This window comes from Myxine glutinosa, chromosome 5, assembly GCF_964187855.1.
Source record: "Myxine glutinosa chromosome 5, kmMyxGlut1.1, whole genome shotgun sequence".
NCBI lineage: Eukaryota > Metazoa > Chordata > Myxini > Myxiniformes > Myxinidae > Myxine > Myxine glutinosa.
In genome coordinates this window covers 42,361,045-42,384,358 of record NC_136265.1, presented here as the reverse complement: position 1 = coordinate 42,384,358, position 23,314 = coordinate 42,361,045, and the positions used below count along the sequence as shown (strand labels likewise).

Here is a 23,314-nt window from a genome sequence, read left to right as displayed (position 1 = left end):
GTTGTTGTTCTCCTCCTCTTCCCTTTACAAGGGGTGAGGTCCGATGGCACAAGCTCCTGCCCTGCCTTGACCTCATGGTCATGTCGAAATTCTCACCGGGTTTATAGCCAAGGTTAGGCGGTAGAAGCACAGCCCTCTGCTCCGAAGGGAAAATCGGGATAAGGAGAGGAGCCACTTGCCCCTGTACCTGCTGGAGGAAATAACAATATAAATAAAAAACAATGGGATGTCCATTTCAAGCTCCGCATCAAATCATTCGTAACATAATCGAGTGGGATACATCAGCCTCAGCCATATTTACAACAGGGGGATCTGAAAGGAGGTAAAGCAGTGCAGCTGTTCTTACCTGGATTTGCTGTTGCAGGTAACTGATCTTTTGCTGCTGCTGCAAAAGCTGCTGCTGCTGTCTGCTTATCTGCAACAGAACCAGTAATCTCCGAGTTACAATGACCAGTGCTTGGTAACCATGGTATCAATCCGCTGATTAGCTCATAAGGAATTCGATAGTGAATGAAGATTTTGCGATTAGCGTGTGTTCAATTCAGTGACTCAGCCCTACATTCCTCTAATATCGTCCTCCTTCCCTCACCTTACACAATCCTCTGCCTCCTTCAATGTGTCCTTCCGATCGATAGGAGCATTAAGGAGTAAATTAAACTTCAGTGAAATTCCCAGTAATTTATATGGGATGAGTAATGTATTGTCGATGACTGCGAGTGAAACTGAACTGTCCGGGGCTACAATCGGGACGGACCCATCAAAACGATGCGCTCATTCTCCCAGGCCTCAGACCCTCCCCATGAACCCCAGGATGCACGCATTCATCTAGTAACCAACTCCTGGTTAAAAACTTCCAAAATTCAGGCAGACTGCACATCTCAAATCTTTTATTCCCCATTTCTCTCGTTTGAGTCTGTTCCATCCGACTGTTTCCTCCAGGGCCTCAAAAGCAGGCGGCACACTGACAATCCTCATCACTATACGGATAATAATAATAATAATTCATTTATTTTGTATAGCGCTTTTCCAGAAGCCCAAAGGCGCTTTGACAGAGTGGAAAACATAATGCATAACAATACATGAAAACAACAATTGCAAAAAGACAAGAATCAATAGGGAAATATTTAAAGCAAAAGGAGGGAGAAGGAGAAGAGATAGTCAGGGGTTAAATGCTGTGGGTTGAATGTTGAATGCAGTGTTGAACAGGTGGGTCTTTAGTGATGTTTTGAATGTGGTGAGTGAGGAGGAGTCTCTGATGGTGTGAGGTAGTGAGTTCCAGAGGGTGGGAGCAGCGATGGAGAAGGCCCTGTCCCCCCAGGATCTGAATTTGGTCCGGATGGAGGGGGTCAGGAGGTTGGTACCAGCAGAGCGGAGGTTGCGGGTGGGAGTGTGTCTGGAGAGGAGGTCAGCCAGGTAGGATGGGGCCAGGTTATGGAGGGCTTTGTATGTCAAGAGGAGGATTTTGTACTGGATTCTCTGGGGGATGGGGAGCCAGTGAAGCTTGTAAAGGACGGGGGTGATGTGGTCACGGGTCCGGGAATGGGTGAGTAGACGGGCAGCGGAGTTCTGAATGTATTGGAGTTTATTGGTGATTTTTGAGGGTGAACCATAGAGGAGGCTATTGCAGTAGTCCAGACGGGAGGTGATGAAGGCGTGGATCAGGGTTTCTGCAGCCGTGGAGGAGAGGGATGAGCGGAGACGGGCAATGTTTTTCAGGTGAAAGAAGGCTGACTTTGTTATCTGTTTAGTGTATTTGTCGAAGGAAAGGGTTTGGTCAAAGATGACGCCAAGATTCCGAATGTGAGGGGAGGTGGATACTGGGATACCGTCGATGTTGAGGGCAAAGTTATGGGTGGATTTTGTGAGCGTTTTTGGGCCAATGATGATTATTTCAGATTTATCACAGTTAAGCTTGAGGAAGTTGATTTGAAGCCAGGATTTTATTTCAGTGATGCAGTTTGTCAGGATAGAGTGGGTGTCGGTGGAGACGGACTTGGTGGAGATGAAAAGCTGGATGTCATCGGCGAAGCAGTGGAATTGGAGACCATGACGGCGGATTAAGTGACCGAGGGGGGACAGGTAAAGGATGAAGAGGAGTGGGCCAAGAACTGAACCTTGGGGGACACCTTGGGGGAGGGGAGCAGTGGGGGATTTGCAGTTATTGATGGAGATGAACTGGCGTCTGTCAGAGAGGTATGATTTAATCCAAGAGAGGGCAGTGCCGGTAACGTTAAAGGTGGATTCAAGTCGGGTGAGGAGGATGGTGTGATCGATGGTGTCAAAGGCAGCGCTGAGGTCGAGGAGGACGAGAATGTTGAGGTTGCCAGCGTCAGAGGAGAGGAGAAGGTCGTTGGTGATTTTGAGGAGAGCAGTTTCAGTACTGTGGTTGGAGCGGAATCCGGATTGGAATGTTTCATACAGGTTATTGGCAGAGAGATGATGTTTGAGTTGAGTGGCTACAGCGCGTTCCAAAACTTTTGACAGAAAGGGTAGGTTGGAGATGGGTCTGAAGTTGTTTAGTGTGTCAGGGTTTAGACCAGGTTTTTTTAGAATGGGGGTAACAGCAGCAATTTTGAGGGAAGGTGGGACGATGCCTGTAGACAGGGAGGAGTTTATTGTTGCAATGATAAGTGGAGAGAGAGCAGGGAGGAAGGCCTTGACAAAGCTGGAGGGGATGGGGTCAAGAGTGCAGGTGGCAGTTTTCATTCCTATGAGGAGTTCAGAGAGGTCAGTAGGGGAGATTGGGGAGAACCGAGACAGGGGATGGCAGGACAAGGGGGGGCAGGTGATTGGAGGGGGAGCGGGTGCGGCGGTGGTCAAGCTGTTGTAGATGTTGTCAATTTTGCGTTGGAAGAAAGAGAGGAAGGAGATGCAGTTGTCTACTGTGAATGACTGGGTGGTGGTGTTCAGGGGGCGGAGGAGTTTGTTTATTGTCGAGAAGAGTGCTTTTGGGTTTCCGGAGCCAGAGTGGATAATTTGAGAGTAGTAGGCAGAGCGGGCGAGGGAGAGGGCATCTTTGTAGTGTTGTAGGTGGTCCTTGTAGGCCTGGGAGTGAACTGTGAGACCCGTTTTATTGTGGAGTCTTTCAAGTTGGCGAGCACGAGTTTTCATCAGGCGGAGTTCAGGGGTAAACCAGGGAGCAGAATGGGTGAAAGAAACTGTTTTGGTTTTTACAGGCGCAAGCTGGTCAAGGCAGGAGGAGAGAGTGTGGTTGTAGTAGTCAGTGAGGTCGGAAGGGGTGTGGAGGTCAATGAAGGGAGAAGTGGACATTTTTTCAGAGAGGGTGGATGAGAATGAGGTAGGTGAAAGAGCGTTTAGCTTACGGAAGTTGATAGTGCGATAATGCCTTGGTGTTGGGGCGGGGATGTTGATGGTCAGAGTGATGGCTAAGTGGTCAAAGAGGGTGAGGTCGGAGCCAGAGAGATGGTGCAAATTTAATCCAGTGGAGCAGACAAGGTCCAAAATGTGACCACGGATATGGGTAGGAAAGTCGACATGTTGAGTGAGGTTAAAGCAGGTGAGTAAATCAGTGAAGTCAGTGGTTATTGTGGAGTCAGTGGAGTCCATGTGGATATTGAAATCACCAAGGAGGAGGATTGAGGGGGAGAGGGAACATAGCTGGGTCAGAAAGTAGGAGAAGACAGACAGGGATGATGGGTGTGGTTTGGGAGGGCGGTAGACGACAGCCATGACTGACTGCGTGCGACCAGAGAGTTTAAAAGCCAGGTGTTCAAATGATGGAGCAGATGAGATGGAGATGAGGTTGGTCTTGATGTCTTGACGGTGGATAACCCACAATCTTTCCTACCCACATTAACCATACCAAATCAAACTCTCTTTCTTACAGGTTGGTGTTTTCTCCCATCCTCTCTCTCATTTTTAAAAATTATTTGTTCATTCTCTCGCTTAATATCCAATCGTCCTCGCACTACACCTTCGTACCTTGCAGTCCTCGATTTCTAAAGGAAAGCAGAATAATAAACCACTTACGTTGGCTTTTTATTTAATAAAAAAATCAGGTTTAAAATACAATAAAAATGCACAAAATTGAAAGTAAAATAAATAAATCAATTCGACTTAGAAAAGTGCAAAGTTTCACCATGCCGAGTTCACTACAGAACTGGACAAAAACAATTAATAGACAGAGGCCTACCTTTACTCCTTGACTGAAAACACATTTCCCCTTTTGTCTGTCGGAATTCTAGTTACTAGCTGAAAAGTTGCAGTTTTGAACATTGCCCACTTAAATTGGTGAAACTCTTCCAGCAAAAACAGTCTCCATTTCCCCTGCAACTATTCCCCTCATGCCATGGTGCATTCATACATTCTTTCCTCCTGTTTCCCCTTCACTCCACTCTGGGTGTTAACCCTTTGCTCCCAATTATTCCACTTTTGCACATACCTCAAAACCTGCGTTTTTTAAGCAAAAATGTGTCAATATTACAGGAGACTAACAACCGTGACAGTTAAACCGCAGTGGCAGGTACACGATGGCATTTTCCAAGTAATTTGAAGACCGAGTCTAGCATGAGGAAATAGTTACCGCTGGTGAAATGGTTGCTACACACAAATTTCCTTCTTGCTGTCGGAGGTTGGCGCGTGAAATGTTGTTGAGCCACTTTTTGTTGTTGTTATTGTACACAAGGTCAAAAAGCTCGTGGAAGAGCGAGAACCAACCAGAACAAAACAATGGATCAGGATACAGCAGGGTTGAAGGACAAAATAGAGGGAGACTTGAATGGAAGAAGAAAGGGTGTGCGGAAGAATGAGCAGTCGGGCAGTCGGGGCGCACAAGATGGCTACAGAACAAAACACTCAGGAAGGAAAAACTGGAAATTTGGAAAGAGGTGGGATTATGGGTGGGAGTGGTAGAAAAGATCATGGTTTTGGATGGGCGATGACCTGAGATGGTGGTGAACAGCCGGAGGGAAGAATAACATTGAAGAGGATGTGGAAGATGGTTCCACAGGCAGAAAAAAAAAAAGGAACAAATGAGTGGAGGTGAGCAGTGATCCTGGATTTAGGTAGTTTCACCAGAAGAGAGTTGATGGTGGACCGTGGCTGTCCTGCAGAAATCTAGGGGGTGGGGGGCAGGGTGATGGCGGGGGGACAAGGCACAAAGAGAGCAGGGGATGCAAGAACAGAAAGGAGGCGGTAGAAGATAGAGAGACCACCGACCAGTCTGAGATGGTGACGTGATAGGCCCATAGTCTCGGCTTCATCACGGGAGATTCCAATAATTTGAAATCTTAAAGACCTCCTGCACATACAGTAGGATTCTGGTCTGATAGCATAAAAGGGGAATGTAACCATCTACAATAGGGTGTCCTTGCCCCTCTCTCTTTCCCTGCAAAATTAAGCAATCTTGCATTACTGCTCGGCTACCTTGCGGCTTTCAGCCCGGCAGGCTGGACAGGACCCCGGGTCCCTGACTTTCCACCCCTCACAAGTTGGCCCGGGACTATATAGGACCTAGGGTCGCTGATGCCAGCACCCGTACCAATACATAAAGTACTGTGCACACTTTAGGTTAATCCAATGATATTCATGGTTTAGGGTAAATTAATTATGTGTTTATTATTGTAAATTAACAGCGTTTAGAAATGTACATGAAACGACCTGCTTAAGTAAATACCAAGAACAGTGTCATTTTATAGTAACAGTCGATACTTGGTGTGTCCGTCCATTGCCTTGAGTGTCATCACTCTTTAACCCATGCTGATGTATATGACTGAAGCCTCTTCCAGGAATATTTTGCCAAATATCCTACCGTGCATTCCACAGTTCTGTAAGGCTAGTTGGGTTCCTCCTGTTTTTTGTTTCAAGGTGATCCCATATGACCTCGATGTGACATGTCCGGACTCAGGGGTAGCCATTCTAACACTTGGGGCACACCAGCTGTAACCTTGTTCTCCATCAATTTCATGACATTGGAATTGTGTTTAAGATCCTGTTGGAAAATGAATCCTTTTCTGATTTATACTAGCAACTGCATGGTGCTGCAGTATCTGCTTGTACTTTTCTTACAATCAATGAGTATAATACAATTTTTTCAATGAAATAAAATTTAAATAAATAATATTTTAAATATTTTCATATTTAAATTTTTATATTTATTATTATTTTATCAATTTTTTATTTTGTTTTAATATTTTAATTAATTATAATCTTTTTATATTTTATTTTATCAAGACATTTTATAATTATGATATTAATTATTAAAATTATGATATGATTTTTTAACTAAATTAATTAATTAATTGTATATTTTAATAATAATAATTTCAATTTAAATAAATAATCAATACAATCAATGAAATACAATTTTCTTTAATAACAAAAGAGGCTTTTGTTCACCAAAAGCTGAGATACAACCCAAGACAGTCACAGAGCCTTCCCCCGCGTTTAACAGTAGGCTGCAAACATTGCGTGCCATACCATTTTCCATGTCTTCGGCATACGAACTGGCATCGCTTCGATCCAAAAAGTTCAAACTTTGATTCATCAGACCAGAGTACACAATTCCATCATTCAGTCAACAAATATTGGTATTGCCTTGCAAATTTCAGTCTTTTCACCTTGCTCTGTGGTCTCAGCAGTGGTTTCTTTGCTTAAACTCTGCCATGGAGACCGGCTGCAATCAACCTGTGCACAGTGCTGGACAAGATGTTAATGTTCAGGCCTTCTCGCATTTCATTTGTCCGCTGCTGGATTGATTTTCTTCTATCATGCGAGCTGAGCAACCTCAAGTGTTTGTCTTGCCTTGTGGAGGTTCTTCTGGGTCTTCCTGGCCTTCTCTTGTCTTGTGCCAAGCCAGTTTCTTTCAGGCATTGCAAAGAGTACCTCACACCATTGCAGGATATCTACAGATTTTCTGCTATTTTCTTCATAATGTGCCCTTCTCGCAGAGTTTGGATCTTCACATGCTGTTCTGTTGAAAGTTGCTTTCTTGGGGCCATCCTGAACCCACTTAGACTTTCAAACAAGGGAACAGTCTGATGGAAACTAATTTCACATACAGTATTAACAAGTTTGCAACTTTTATTGTGGTTTCTTGAAAGTTGCATTCATGTAACTGTTGTTGATTACTTTAATGGTTTGTTGTTATTTACTGTACAAAATTCGACAAAATGTTTCCTGCAAATTTTCTTTGTGGAAAGTGTATATTACTAGTACATGATAATCTAAATATCTATAAGGCTCAGTTGACTTTTTGCTCCACCAAACAACAGCGAAACGGAGTTGAGTAAAAGGGTGAAAATTCTACAGATGCTGTGATAAATAACTAACTACCTCTGTCGGTTTGAATGTTTGAAAGAGAATAGACGTCTGGATCAATTTTTGAATTAAATTTAAATCCCGATTTATATATTGTCGCGATCCCGGCTGTGAAATGGTTCCCAGCACGGAATACGGACGTTAATGTCCGGGCTTCAAGTAGTCCACGGAGTGGACAGAGAGAACTCAATAAACACAATTGTGTTTTAATCGGCCTTCTAGGGGTAAGGCACGATGCTTTATTGGCTCGATCACAAAAACCATAAATGGTAACAGAATGGAATACACTGCACAAAGCCTGCAGGAACTGTCGGCCCCAGAAGCTCCAAACAGGACGCAGGCAAGATCACTCGCGGTTCCAATCGACGATCTCCGGGACTCGGAGGGTAACAGAGTGGAATACACCGCACAAGGCCTGCAGGAACGGTCGGCCAGCAGCTCCAACACGACGCAGGCAATATCTGACTCACGGTTCCAATCCACGAGATCCGGGAATCACTCGTTCTCTTCCGGAGTTACTCACTCGTAAAATACAGAACGGTAAACGATCAGCCCAACGCGGCTGTCGTGAAGATTAAGGGAAATCCCTTTATCTATTTCCCACTCGGAGCCTTCGAGAGTCGCGTCCGTTGCATAAGATGGCGACCGCGCTCTCTGACCCTCCACCAATCGCGTGAGGCTCAAAGGAGGCCACGTCACGCGGTGGGCGGGGCACCAAATCTGGGTGAGAACAGGTGGTTTCACCGGTGGTTTCTCACAGTCCTCCCCCCCTAAGTAAAAACCCCGTCGAATAGACGGCGTTTTTAAAACCAGTATTTGTAGTAGGTGCAAATCACATGGCAAGATGATGGCGGTAATCGCTAACAGGCAATTAACGCAATTAACAATTATTAACACTTATTAACAACAATAACGCAACAACGCAACAATACAACGCAACGCAATAGCGCAACAATAACGCAATTATTAACGCACAGGCAATTAACAGGCATTAACAGGTTAACAATGAACCAGTTTGGTTTTTTTTTTTCACACACAAATTTTAACACCATACACCACATTAATATCTACCCTACAAGAGTTACACTTCACACAAAGCACAATAGAGAGGCAAGGGGGCCAAACTCAAGTTGGGGGAAGCGTTGACAGGAAGGAAACGGGCCGAGACCTAGAGCGGCGGGTACTCCTCCGGTGTCGAGAACAACAGTCATATGCGTAATGACCCCTTTCACCGCACTGGTAACATCGATCGTTCGGGTCGAAAGGCCTGCGGACCAAAGGGCGTCTGAAACGAGGCCGCCGCGACATGCCATTCGACATCTCGACGCACACACGCGATCCGCAAATTAACCTTCCATCAAGGGCTCTGACCGAATCTTCAGCATCTCGTGGCTCTTCAAACTCAACAACCGCAAATCCAGGTGGGTTTCGAGCAACCCATACGTTGCGGAGTGGTCCGTAATGTTCGAAGACCCTCCCTAGCTCGGCTTTCGCTGCTCCATTGCCCAGGTTTCCCACATATACCTTAGCATTAGCGTTCCTGCTGAATCGCGACATGGCGGGAGCGGTCCCTGAGGAGCACGGCACCTGAGGGTGGCTTGACGGGAGGCTCGGGTGGACTTCAGCTGACGCAACGTCACCGTCGGGAACTGGAGTCGAGGCGCTAGGCTCCTCGGGCCAGAGTGAAGATATGTCTGACTCCGCCACTCTCTCCGCCTGTTTACTCTGGGATCTAGTGACCCCCCCACAGGTCAGAGTCAATGACTCCTCCCTGGCCATGGCATCATTGCCAATCAGCAAGGAGACCCCGGGTATCGGGTAGTAGGGTACCACCACACAGGTCACTGGACCCTTAAAAATGTCACTCCGGACCTCGAGGAGGGCAAGGGGATACCGGCCAAGAACCCGGTCAATGCCCCGAAGGAGGGTATACTCGCCGGTATAACGCATCTGAGAGGCCGGAACTACCCCCGCCCGGAGAACACACCGTGTCGCCCCAGTATCCCGAAGGTATTGGGCCTCAAACTTCAGCATCGAATCAGGGCCACCCACTAAGGCTGTCCCTGAATAATCCTGGTACAGTGGATGAATGGAATTAGCCTCGGTGGCAGTGACCTCGGTCACCGATGCCACCGTCGTGTGCGAGGGCCCGGCGGATGAGCTCCACTGATCTCCCTCCGACTTAACAGGAGGGTTGCCTCGGTAGGCCGGACTAGCGGGATTAGAGAAGCAGCGGTTTTCACCGTGCCCCACGCGTTTGCAGAAATCGCACCAGGGCCCTGCCCTGGTCTGCGGCTCGCGACCGCCACCAGTGGAGGGCATCGGAGAACCCCTCCCCTCGATCCAGCCGCCGGGCAGACGGGGGGCGGTCTTGATCGCAGACTCCTCCGTCTTACGACGCGACTGCGTGACTTGCAGCATTTTGCACGCCAAAACATGTTTATCAATAAGGTTGACGCAGTCTGCCAAGGAAACAGTGTCTTTGTCGACAAGAAACAATGCTAAGTCAGGCGGAAGCTGTTGATCGATACGGTAACGCACCAGGAGTTCCGCAACCGCTTGAGGTAACTCAACCTTGCTCCCCTTGAACCATCTCTGCAGCTGTTCCAACAAGGCCCGCGAATGTTCCTCATAGGTTTGACTGGACTCACGAGTCCAGCTGAAAAAATTTCTCCTATAAATACACGCGGACACCGCATAGGCGTTCAAAATCTCGGCCTTCAATGCCCTGTATTTGTTTGCGTCCTCGGTTGCCATCCTCGCATATACCTCCCTCGCCTTCTCAGATAGATGGCTCACAAGATGGCCGACCCACAAGCTCTCATCAATGCCACCGGCAGCCAACAACTTCTCCGCCATCTCCAGATACGCTTCTGGCTTCGTGTCTCCCGTCCAGTCCGGCAAACGAACATGAACAGTTTCCGGGACTCTTGCAGCAGACCCCTCTGCCCGCGGTCGTTCAGTCAACATTCGCAACTCATGCTCTCTGACGTGTTCAGCTTCTGCTGCTGCCTCTGCTGCTGCCGCACGCTCTCTCTCTCTCTCACGCTCTCTCTCTGCTGCCGCATGCTCTCTCTCTGCTGCCGCAGCACGCTCTGCCTCTGCTGCTGCCGCACGCTCTCTCTCTCTCTCACGCTCTCTCTCTGCTGCCGCACGCTCTGCCTCTGCCCTGTCATTCTCCCTGTTATACATGTCAAGTTGTTGAACCGGAGTCAGCCCGGTCCAGAAGGGCGAACGCATGCATTTAGTCATGATGGAATCGCTTCCTAACATCTCGGGTTGAGTGACCGGGTCAAGGCTGCTTGCGTCGCTCACATCGCCACCCACGTGACTGTCAACATGATCAGGTTGAACTCTCACTTCTCTGGTCGACATAGCTTGGCTACGAGTTATCATAAGACAAGGCACAAAACACAACGCTCAAACACAACGCTCTGTTGGGGAAATACGACACGAACTACACAATATCACCCGCACATCAAATTGCCAATGAGAAAAATACCACGTACAAATACTCACGTTTTTTTTTTTTTTTTTTGTCGGTTGTTTGGAGGGATCCGAGGCTCACTTATTCTGCAGTGAAGCACCACCCAAGACAGCGTCCTACGGCGAGAAAGTTCCTCCAAGACGGCGTCCGCTGGTGAGAAGATGCAGAGAAGATGCAGATGCCGAATTCCCGTCTCAATTCGAATGTCTCTCACTTGAAAGATCCTAGGACGAGCAACCCATTTGTCGCGATCCCGGCTGTGAAATGGTTCCCAGCACGGAATACGGACGTTAATGTCCGGGCTTCAAGTAGTCCACGGAGTGGACAGAGAGAACTCAATAAACACAATTGTGTTTTAATCGGCCTTCTAGGGGTAAGGCACGATGCTTTATTGGCTCGATCACAAAAACCATAAATGGTAACAGAATGGAATACACTGCACAAAGCCTGCAGGAACTGTCGGCCCCAGAAGCTCCAAACAGGACGCAGGCAAGATCACTCGCGGTTCCAATCGACGATCTCCGGGACTCGGAGGGTAACAGAGTGGAATACACCGCACAAGGCCTGCAGGAACGGTCGGCCAGCAGCTCCAACACGACGCAGGCAATATCTGACTCACGGTTCCAATCCACGAGATCCGGGAATCACTCGTTCTCTTCCGGAGTTACTCACTCGTAAAATACAGAACGGTAAACGATCAGCCCAACGCGGCTGTCGTGAAGATTAAGGGAAATCCCTTTATCTATTTCCCACTCGGAGCCTTCGAGAGTCGCGTCCGTTGCATAAGATGGCGACCGCGCTCTCTGACCCTCCACCAATCGCGTGAGGCTCAAAGGAGGCCACGTCACGCGGTGGGCGGGGCACCAAATCTGGGTGAGAACAGGTGGTTTCACCGGTGGTTTCTCACAATATATATATAAACGCGAGTTGTCTGTGTGTCCGCGTTTTATTCAGAGATGGCTGAACGGATCTTCATCAAACTTTCAAAGGTTCAGCAGTGAGTGCCTGGGAGTGTTCTAGGCAAACAAAATTTTTTTTTGAAAAAAGAAAGTTCGTTTTTTTAGAGTTAAAAAAAAACAAAAAAACAAAAAACATTTGCTCGATAATGCTGAAGCCTTTTTAAATGAATGACAGTTATATACAAGTACACATTCGCATAAATAAATACAAAACAATTACCAGACATTCGCATAAATAAATCAAACAATTCCGGAAGTGTACGAATTTGGTAGTACGGCTTCTTCTTCTTCCTGATCGGCATCACACTTAACCCAGAAACGTGAGCCACATTCACTCAGAAATGTGAGCCACTTGCCTTCCCCTCCTGCCTCCCCCTTCCCCCATCCCCTTCCTCGTCCCCGTCCCCCCTTCCTCTCCCCCCCCCCTTCCTCTTCCCCCCTCCCCTTCCTCTTCCCCCCTACCCTTCCTCTTCCCCCCTACCCTTCCTCTTCCCCACCTCCCATCGCCTCCCCCCCTCCCCTCCCCTTCCACACACACATTTGGTGTGTGTGCCTGATTACATCCAGACTTGCTACATAGGTTCAGCATGACCCCAATTAGCATATAGGAGTGTTTTGGGGGGTGAGGGTTTGCTTGATTGTGGGTGGGGGCAAGGGGGAGAGACGGTGGTAGAGGGACACAACTTCTCCATGTAAATGTTTATTGTGTAGCGCCACCTTCACATGGCAGAGGGTATTACAAGTTGCACCCTTTACAGTACAGTATTCCTGTCCCCAGGATTTAAGTGAGGTGTCCGTCAAGTCCGTCAACACCAGTCCGTCAAGTGCAGTGAGGTGTTTTGAGAGGTATTTTGGAGAAGTATTGAATCACATGTTCACCCAAACAATCACATCTCCCAGACACTTGCACAATACTTTACATATGACTGTGTGTGTGTGTGTGTGTGTGTGTGTGTGTGTGTGTGTGTGCGTGTACGTCAGTGAGCACTATCTTCATTGGGCTGAAAGGTAGCCTAGAACCTAGAGGTTTGCGTGCCTGCCTTCGAGCTGCTATCCTGGGTTACATATCTCGACCGAGATGTAAACCGTCTCCATAGTATTTCATGTGCAGGGCGACAAATCAATGTATGTGCTGTCCATCAGAAAAGCGTTAAGCCAGAGGAGCAGTCTGCAATCAATGGTCATCGGTGGATGTTAAAGATTCCAAAGAGTAGGCAAGTTATCGCTGGCTCCCTGATCAAATTACAAATTCCCATCCAAATCTCTTAGTTGAACATCAGGCCTGGTCAGCAGGTTCCACAATCGCCCACCCTGGCCGACTTCACAAGGTGGGAATAATTGCGGCTTTAAAGAATGAGAAGAATTAGCACCAGCTCCCTCCTCACCCCCACGCCCTCACTCCGTACTTCTACCTGCTTACTCACCCAGCCAATTAAACCTGTATATATTTATATTTAAATGCTCTTTTGAAATGATCAACTGTCATTACAAGCACCACTCACTCCACATACAGTACATACTACTAAGTAAAGACAAACAAATAAAGTTCCTGCCCCACTCGTTTCAATTCCACTTTTTAACTTAAATCCGTGCCGTTTGTTCCGATCCTCCCACTTTTCTCCTTGCAACAAACCCCGCTCAATCGTGGAATCGATCTGGTCGCATCCTCTCTCCCATTGTTCTCCATAAAAGCGGTGGTTTACACACACACCAACTGAACAGCGCCGGCTGTTTTTTGGAGATGAAAAGAAAGTTGCTTTTTGTTTCGAAAAATAATTTGATGAACGACAAATTTGATCCTTTTTTTTACTGATTGAACTGTTTGGTTTCCGTCTGGCCACTCTGCCATAAAGCCCAGATCGGTGGAGTGTTGCAGTGATGGTTGTCCTTCTGGAAGTTTCTCCCATCTCCACACAGGATCTCTGGAGCTCAGCCAGAGTGACCATCGGGTTCTTGGTCACCTCTCTTACCAAGGCCCTTCTCCCCCGATTGCTCAGTTTGGCCGGGCGGCCAGCTCCAGGAAGAGTCCTGGTTGTTCCAAACTTCTTCCATTTAAGAATTATGGAGGCCACTGTGCTCTTGGGAACCTTCAATGCAGCAGAAATTTTTTTGTAGGCTTCCCCAGATCTGTGCCTCGACACAATCCTGTCTCTGAGCTCTGCAGGCAGTTCCTTCGACCTCATGGCTTGGTTTTTGCTCTGATATGCATTGTCAGCTGTGAGACCTTATATAGACAGGTGTGTGCCTTTCCAAATAATGTCCAATCAATTGAATTTACCACAGGTGGACTCCAATCAAGGTGTGGAAACATCTCAAAGATGATCAAGAGAAATGGGAGGGACCTGAGCTAAATTTCAAGTGTCATAGCAAAGGGTGTGAATACTTATGTAAATGTGATATTTCAGTTTTTTATTTTTAATAAATTTGCAAAACTTTCTAAAATCCTGTTTTCTCTCTGTCATTATGGGGTATTGAGTGTAGATTGATGAGGGAAAAAATGAATTTAAACGATTTCAGCATAAGGCTGCGACATAACAAAATGTGAAAAAAGTGAAGGGGTCTGAATACTTTCTGAATGCACTGTTTATGGACAATCGGACAATTATGTAAGGCCAAACGTTTACATGTTGAAAGCTTAAAATATTGTCGCGTCCACGAGTTGCACTGACGTCTCCCACCACGCCGAGTGGTCTTTTGACCCTCGCGTATGACCAAACGATCTCCAAATTCACACTGCGTTCATTTAGCAATTCACAGTCCCAAGGATCGTTCAAAATGCTAACCAAAAATGGCAGTTACTTGCCCGAGGGAAGACAAGAAGCCAGGAAGATGTTTCTTTGCAAATCCTCTTCATAAATTGCCACAATTATTCAAAACAGGGCCTACAAGTCCTCCACCTGGCCTCGTCTGTACGGGAGGTTGTGCATGATACAACCTTACCCTATTCTGCTCCAAGGTTACAATCTCTGCCCCCTGTCAGTGCACGTATTACATACTGACTTTTAGTGAATACAGGCACAAGTCACATCTACTCAAGCACGGCCCAACCTATTCTTGCCACATTCTAGCCATGGATCCCACCTCCGCATTCCACATAACAATATGTAACCGCTATTTCTGCTTTTTCTACGCAGAATGGTTTTGCTTAAAAAATAAAAAGTAAACTTTGTAACACAAGTGAAATAGACCATGGTGAGTTCTGACATCTGTGTCCCATCATTCTCTATATAAATGGTCACAGAGCACAATGCAGATTACAGAGCCCTTTTGTATTGTGCTCGATGGCAGGCACGCACAACACAAAAACACAACAGCAGCTTCAGTACTGCTTATTTTGTTGAAACGTGAAACTAATCGTTATCCCAAACCGTAGCCAATGACCGAACATGGCGGACCGTCGGTACAGCCAGAAGGGTATGTAGTCAGAGTCCAGTGTGGCATCATTGGCTATCTGGGGACCCTAAACCAAACCAAAATCCAACTTGGTTCATGATGAGCTCCTCTAAAATCAGAAAAAGCTGTTCCAAAACATATAGGGGGAAGGTCAAAAAGCAGCATTTATTTATTCTTTCCAGCACAGAACGTGTTCGCATCTTTTTGAGAAATTAGATATATTAAAAGTAGAGTACAAAATAAAAATCGCACCTGTGTCCGAATACTCATCGTCATTGGAAGTGGCTCAGTTTGTCATTTTTAATACTAGGGCATGCCCGTACTATATATATATCTAAAATTATATCCCCCCCCTCTATTTACATGAAATGGTTTGGTCCATTCGCAAAGCCAAAGCGAACGGCTTGCGAGTACGGTGACAATCCCCCCCCTCTATTTACATGAAATGGTTTGGTCCATTCGCAACGACCACAGAACCCCCCCCTCTATTTACATGAAATGGTTTGGTCCATTCGCAAAGCCAGTAACGACCACAGAACCCCCCCCCCCCCCCCTCTATTTACATGAAATGGTTTGGTCCATTCGCAACGCCAAAGCGAACGGCGAACGGCTAAATCGCCATAGCTCGGTAACTACTTGTCCGATTAATTTCAAACCTTGAAAAGGCACATCCTCGGGTCCCCAGCAATATACCTGGCAAGTTTCAAGTATATCGGACCCGTGGTTGTCGAGAAACAGCGGTCACAGACAAACACACAGACATACACACATACACACACACACACACACACACACACACACACAGAGATTACTGGAATTATAGATAGATGAGATGGGTGAAGCCTCAAAACGAATGAAAGCCATTAGAATTACCCTTTGGAACCCTTCAGAATTAAACACGGTGGGTTAGAAAGGTTCTTCTTCATTTTTGACGGACGGACTTAGCCAAATATTGAAGCGGTTTCACCGCTTAAAAATAAAGATATGTAGCACAACTGAAGGGTTGCCATAGCCAAAATAAACTATGAAATGCCAGAAGGGGGAGCCATAGCTAGAGAGATGCAATACAAAATCAGAAATAGAAAGAAATGAATAGAAATCGATGAACACTCAACCACCTATAATATCAGACACTAAATTTGTTGAAAAAGATAAACTGGCGAGAAGGGAGCGGAAGGGAGGAGGGGCAACAGACTCAAGAAGTCTGGGGAATAGTGGTTAAAGCTTCCGCTCTGAGTCTGGGAGGTCGACGGTTTGAACCACGGTTGACTTGTACCTAAGATTTAAAAAATGGTACGTGCTGCTTCCTTGTTTGATGCTCAGCATGAAAAAAAAAAGAAGGATAAAGCACGGACAAACAACCATGAGTTGTCAATTTAGCTCATGTTATGCTATGAAGGGTTGGTGTTGCCCTGGTGTTGGGCTAGCGGCTAGGGTGCCGGCTTAGGATCCTAGGATGCTGGGTTCGAATCCCGGTCGATCGCTGAATTAACGCCAGGGGGGTTGACTCAGCCTGTCATCCTTCCGAGGTCGGCTAATTGAGTACCAGTTCACTGGTAATTCCCTGTTTGTCGTTAAAGGCGGCAAAAAGGGTTGGCGGCAGGAAGGGCATCCGGCCGTAAAACATTGCTTCAAAAAGGGGACCAAAAAACAACAACAACCACGGTTCCCGAAAAAGGCCAACCCCTGCTTTGCGGGGAAAAATGGCCTCTAAAGGTGGTTTTTATGCTATGAAGGGGTATCATCGCCTTGCTGTAACATACACGTATTGATCATCTCAAATGCAGATATGAGCTCGAAGCTGTCAGGTCCTGTTTTCAATTTCCAGTTCTACTCGATGAGGTTTCAAAATGGGAAACTGCAACGCAACATCTCCCTCCCCTCCCCGTCGAACCTCACCACCCCAACCTCTTCCCACCCCATCAGTATGGATTTAATTGGCATCCACATTGAAAGTCTCGTCGAAGGATGAAAATTGTACGAACATTTCAGTCCAAGTTATTTACGCAAAATTGCACCCAAAACCTTATCTGGCAGAACCACGTTTATACAACCTCGATACAAAAGAACAATGGGCATCCCGACGGCTCAATCGGACGAAATCTTTGGTTGCAGGTTAATTGCATTCCCTATAATTACAACCACCCCCGATCCAGCCAGCTGGCCATTTTTGCCCGAAAAGCACATTAAATCAGGAGGAGTAATGTAGTGGAGGGAGAATATAAATGAGGGGAGGGGATGGCAAAGTTATCCCAAGCTTCAGAATGTGATTAGAGCATGTGGGATGGTGATGGAGCATAACCATGCAGGGAGCAGCGACGAGGCAGAAAGCAGCTGGGATGGTACATTGCTGAATAAACATTAGACGCATGTAATTTCCATTGAAAACGTACTCGTCGTGTCAACAGTTTGTGCAAAATTTTGGTTTATTCGCGACAAAAGGTTCGTAACACATCAGTGGTGTTTCGTTTTTCCATCGGTGGCCACGAAACGCCTATTATTTAACATCACTTCATCAGCGTCTACTGCTTCAATCGAGGCTCAAACGTGCGTGGGTGAGTTCCCTTCGACCCAGTGGGTACATCTTGTTTTGAAATCATTTCTAAAGAAAACCTTACAACCCCTGCAGTGGAAGTCGTGGCATTCTCTTGTTAGTGTTGCGGCTCTGCACGTACTGAAATCACGGAGCACACAGGTGAAGTGTTTGGTGGAAGGCGTAAGTGGTTTTCGATATTTATTTATTTTCAGAAAACAAAAAGACCAGGGAGAGCTAATTCAAAAAGGAAATTGAAAATTGTAACCTCAAATATGCCAGATAGCATTTTGTTACTCGCCTGTCCGATTGTCTGAATGTGGAAATGTGGAAGTGAAGGATCTCCTGATGTATTAGGTTTGAGCTGGTACCGTGGCAAAATACCACGCACCTGAGTAAGGCTGGCCACCTCGCTCTATTGGAGCTTTCCCTAGTTTACAACTGCTGCAACTGTCAACTGCGACTTGTAGGATACCTTGTGTTCAAGAATCAGATCATCAAATTCAACCTCCCTAACCCTTATCTGTTTTGGGTCCTTACAGGTCATGCCTCGGCCAATTACACCTTAGAAAGGTTTTCCATCCACTACGTCTGTAATCACACCTGTTCCTGTTGCTGCCGTGCGAGCTCCATCTGCTGCCTTTGCTTCTCGATCTGAGACGCCGCCAAACGCTTCTGCTCCTCATGGGCGGAGAGCAACTGCTCCCGCAGTGCAGAAAGCTGGGATAGTACCGACACCAGGCGGCTTTCCTTGTCCACAAGGATCTCCTTATCCACTAGGCCCTCCTCATCTTAACAGACAAACAAAAAGAGAGGGTTAGTTAAAAAAAAATTTTTAACGGCAAACAGCAAATTTAAACTACGAGTATATTAAGAATAAAAGATAAGTGTTGGATTTATTTTTTTTAAATACCGTAACACCAAAGTTAGTGTTGATAAAAGCGGCAAATGTGTTGAAAGAATAAATAAAATGAGAAAAACAAGCACAAAACCAATATATCTCCAATGATTCATTCATTTCATTTACAGCCTGTGGCTGCAGGTTGCCTCATTACTGAGAACCTGGCTGTGCCACTGATCCAGTGCCTCCTGTAGGTTAGGGCAGGAATTCGTATTTTTTTTTCAGGATGCCAGTGATAGCTCATCTACTCCTTACAAAGGACGCCGTGGGATCTTTAACGCCCTCCAACTAATGCCGCCAGACAGAACGCCCAATTTACGTCCATCCGAGGGACGGCAACACAATGAATCACCATGCCTGTGAAACACCGGAATGACAGTTTATAATAAGTGGACCGGGATTCAAACCCAGGCTGGACAGCTTACAGGCGTGTGAATTTACCAATGACTTAGAGTTACTGAAATGTATTTCGTTTTAAAACAAACCAACACAACACTACACAAACACAAACACAAAAATAAACACACACATAAACACACACACACACACACACACACACACAGATTCCACCCTTTAGTCCCAGAATATGCATAATCTGAGTTGTGTCCACATGTTTGCAATCAAAGATGCCAGATCCAGCCAGTCACACATTCAGAAAGCCAGAATCACACACACATAGAAGCAGAGTCACACACAGACAGAGGCAGAGTCACACGCAGCCAGAGGCAGAGTCGCACGCAGACAGAGGCAGAGTCGCACGCAGACAGAGGCAGAGTCGCACGCCGACAGAGGCAGAGTCGCACGCCGACAGAGGCAGAGTCGCACGCCGACAGAGGCAGAGTCGCACGCCGACAGAGGCAGAGTCGCACGCCGACAGAGGCAGAGTCGCACGCCGACAGAGGCAGAGTCGCACGCCGACAGAGGCAGAGTCGCACGCCGACAGAGGCAGAGTCGCACGCCGACAGAGGCAGAGTCGCACGCCGACAGAGGCAGAGTCGCACGCCGACAGAGGCAGAGTCGCACGCCGACAGAGGCAGAGTCGCACGCCGACAGAGGCAGAGTCGCACGCCGACAGAGGCAGAGTCGCACGCAGACCGAGGCAGAGTCGCACGCAGACCGAGGCAGAGTCGCACGCAGACCGAGGCAGAGTCGCACGCAGACCGAGGCAGAGCCGCACGCAGACCGAGGCAGAGCCGCACGCAGACCGAGGCAGAGCCGCACGCAGACCGAGGCAGAGCCGCACGCAGACCGAGGCAGAGCCGCACGCAGACCGAGGCAGAGTCGCACGCAGACCGAGGCAGAGTCGCACGCAGACCGAGGCAGAGTCGCACGCAGACCGAGGCAGAGTCGCACGCAGACCGAGGCAGAGTCGCACGCAGACCGAGGCAGAGTCGCACGCAGACCGAAGCAGAGTCGCACGCAGACCGAGGCAGAGCCGCACGCAGACCGAGGCAGAGCCGCACGCAGACCGAGGCAGAGCCGCACGCAGACCGAGGCAGAGTCGCACGCAGACCGAGGCAGAGTCGCACGCAGACCGAGGCAGAGTCGCACGCAGACCGAGGCAGAGTCGCACGCAGACCGAGGCAGAGTCGCACGCAGACCGAGGCAGAGTCGCACGCAGACCGAGGCAGAGTCGCACGCAGACCGAGGCAGAGTCGCACGCAGACCGAGGCAGAGTCGCACGCAGACCGAGGCAGAGTCGCACGCAGACCGAGGCAGAGTCGCACGCAGACCGAGGCAGAGTCGCACGTAGACCGAGGCAGAGTCGCACGTAGACCGAGGCAGAGTCGCACGTAGACCGAGGCAGAGTCGCACGCAGACCGAGGCAGAGTCGCACACAGACAGAGGCAGGATCACACACCTACATTGGCAAAATTCCTCACAGACTGACAGAGCGACAGACACAGCCTAAAGTGAGGATTAATTCCCTAAACCGATGACAAAGTTAAATTAGTGTTTCACAGGCCGGGCACACGTCCTCCCTCAGTTGGACATCAAGTCAGGTGTTCAGTTTGATAGCATTAACCGAGGGACGTAAAAGAGCCCACAGCATTACATTAGTCACGAGTAGATGAGGAGTTATCGCTGAACAAATAAATTCCTGTTTAAGTCACGGTCATCAGTCCAACGTCAGGCCTGGCCAGCCGGTTATTAAAAAGACTCGGACCAAACTTCCCTCTCGGGCGAACCCTGGAAGAATGTGGGAATAATTGGGGCCGTTAAAGAAACTACCACACACCACAATTTCCCCAAGGAATCTACAAAATTAGGTGTGTTGAGTGGAGGTGATTAGGTGTGTTGAGTTAGTCGAGTGTGTCGACAGGTCCAGATTTGAGAAAAATTGAATGTTGTAGGCATTTCATGTTAAAAGCGGGCAAACAAGTTTTTTAGGATAATTTGAGGGTGCTGAATTCAAAAAAATTGTTTGCCAGGCTGAATTTTGAGATTTTGACCCTCAAATTTGGAAAAAACAAAATGGCCGCCATTTTTTCCATCCTTTTGCCTTATAACTCGGCTTCTAAGCATTATTGAAGTTTTAAATTGTGGCAATACCGATGTTTGTGATAACAAGGATTCCAAATATGTTGTCACCTAAGTTGTATCTAGTTTGGTTTATCTGCCATCTTGAATTCCAAGATGGCCGCCATTATTCACCGAATGCATTAATCAGCACATAGGCATAAATAACACTTGTGTTTAAAATGATGACAATACCTACGTCTGTAATACCAAAGTTTCCCAAGAAAAAAAAAAAAAGCTTCCACGTAAGTTGTAACCAGTTTGGTTTGCCTGCCATCTTGAATTGAAAGTTTTATGATAAATTAGTATGACGTGAATCAGTACATACATTAATTAAGCACTTGCTGCCTGTTAAAGTAGATTCCAGCGATCCTGGCAGATGAAGGTGAATTTGGACGTGTCCATTCGGGGAAATTTGGGGTACCGCGCGCGGTATGATTTGGTTTAAACTTTAGCAATGCTTCAGAGAGATCATCGGTTGATTGCTATGTGTCAATGATAATTAAAATCTACCCATTGTCCATCAAATCAACACTTAACCTACACCAGAATGGTATCTTGCACCCGGTACCCGGGATCTAGCTGGAAAGTAGCTGAAATTTACTTTAGCAGTGCTTTACCTGTGCAATACCCCTCATTTTCCGACATGGAGTTTTAGATACAAAAGATCAATATTGGAAACAGTTGTTCCGGAAAACCAACACCTTTCTTTGTTCTGTAGTACAGTAGGGTGTTTTGTATTACTATTTCTTGAAATAAGCACACAAAATCATTATTAATTGTTCCTCCTTTCTGTCCATCCACTCATTGCTTTGGTATTCATTTTTACTCTAAGTCCTAGTCTCTTCTGTTTCTGCATTCTTCTTGTCCATATGCACATACGTATCCTCCAGTGCAAGGTAGCTTCCCTTTCCTGCAGTCGTAGTTGTTGCTTTGACAGGCTGTGGTGCAGCTGCATGTGACAATCTCACGGCACATCTTAGGAATAGGAGGAAGTGTCATTAACTTTGACACCAAGTGTCCATCGGCATGTGTCCAACCTGTGTCAGTTACTTGAGGGAGTGCTGGTGTAAAGATGCTTGCTTGCTTCCATATTAAGGCCTGATAATGTGCACGTCTAATGTGTAGTTTCACTGCATCAGATGTTGGTGGAAGTGCTTCCTGCGACCGACCCTTGCAGAAAAGCACGACACGTGCCTCGTCACAGGTGTCAACATTATCAGGCAGCTTGTACAAGCGGCATACAAACTTCTCCGCAGCTTTGATTACATCCTCCGTGGCATCTCCTGTACCTAGGTCTGTCAAAAGTTGACTGTCTTTCTGGAATACTTTCCAGGCTGCCTTCTTACTATGGCCCGCAAGCTGTGACAGCCCGCAATGGCGTAAAATGAGAGCAAGGCTTCCACCTGACGAGAGGGTAGTCCCTGGTGGATATTGTGGATGGGAATGTATTTAGGCTTCTTAGAAGTCACTGCCTTCATCCACAGCTGAGTGCATTGCATCTTATCGAAATGTGCAATTAGCAAGACAAGCACATCAGTGTCACGTGCTGAAACCACAACTGTTTCGGCATTGGTGTGACTGCAGTGCAGAATAAGGTGTGTATCCGCCTCCTCATGTGTAGCCTGTAAGAGCGATATGTCCATCCCTGGATCTGAAGATTTCAAATCTCTTATCTCCTTGAATCCTCCAGCCACTACAAGTGTTTTGGATACAAGAGAAGAAGCATGTGCCATGAGCTGCTCAGAAAGAAACTCTGCCAAATTAGCTTTATTCTCTCCAAGCGACAGAAAGTTGGACCATTTGTCCGGTAGAGGAACAGATTCATTTTCTATTACCGTGCGTATGGGCCGAATGCCATGTGTTCGTTTCATTCTGGTGCCGGTCTTGATAGAATCCTGCTGGTATCTGTCAAAAGTTACATCAATCCTGTCAAATGCTGCACCCATGTCAAAAACTGACTTCATGAACACATCTGCATATTCACCAAAAGTAGTTCAAAATGGCGAGCAAGCCAAACTGGTTACAACTTAGATTTACGCAACATATTGGAATCCTTGGCATCACAAACCTGTGTATTACCATGCACTTTTCAACTTCCTCTATTGCTTATTCCTATAGGCTGGGGCTCATTTATTACTGTATTGGGCTAAATTATGGCTTTCCCAAAGACCATCGACCAACAAAGCCACAAATGGATCAATGAAATCTTATAACAATGTGAGATTACAAACTTGATGTGC

General features: G+C 47.0%; 1 protein-coding gene across 1 annotated transcript in view; it reads right to left on the bottom strand.

The window, feature by feature from the left end:
- Positions 1 to 23,314, bottom strand: part of LOC137427627 (transcription factor Sox-6) — a 115,779-nt gene that overhangs the window by 32,781 nt on the left and 59,684 nt on the right. Inside the window, exons 4-6 of the mRNA XM_078777963.1 lie at positions 18,254 to 18,441; positions 347 to 415; positions 97 to 190 (exon numbers count right to left, since the gene is read on the bottom strand). Of these exons, the coding sequence (XP_078634089.1) occupies positions 97 to 190; positions 347 to 415; positions 18,254 to 18,441 (351 nt within the window). The remainder of the gene's footprint in view (positions 1 to 96; positions 191 to 346; positions 416 to 18,253; positions 18,442 to 23,314) is intronic.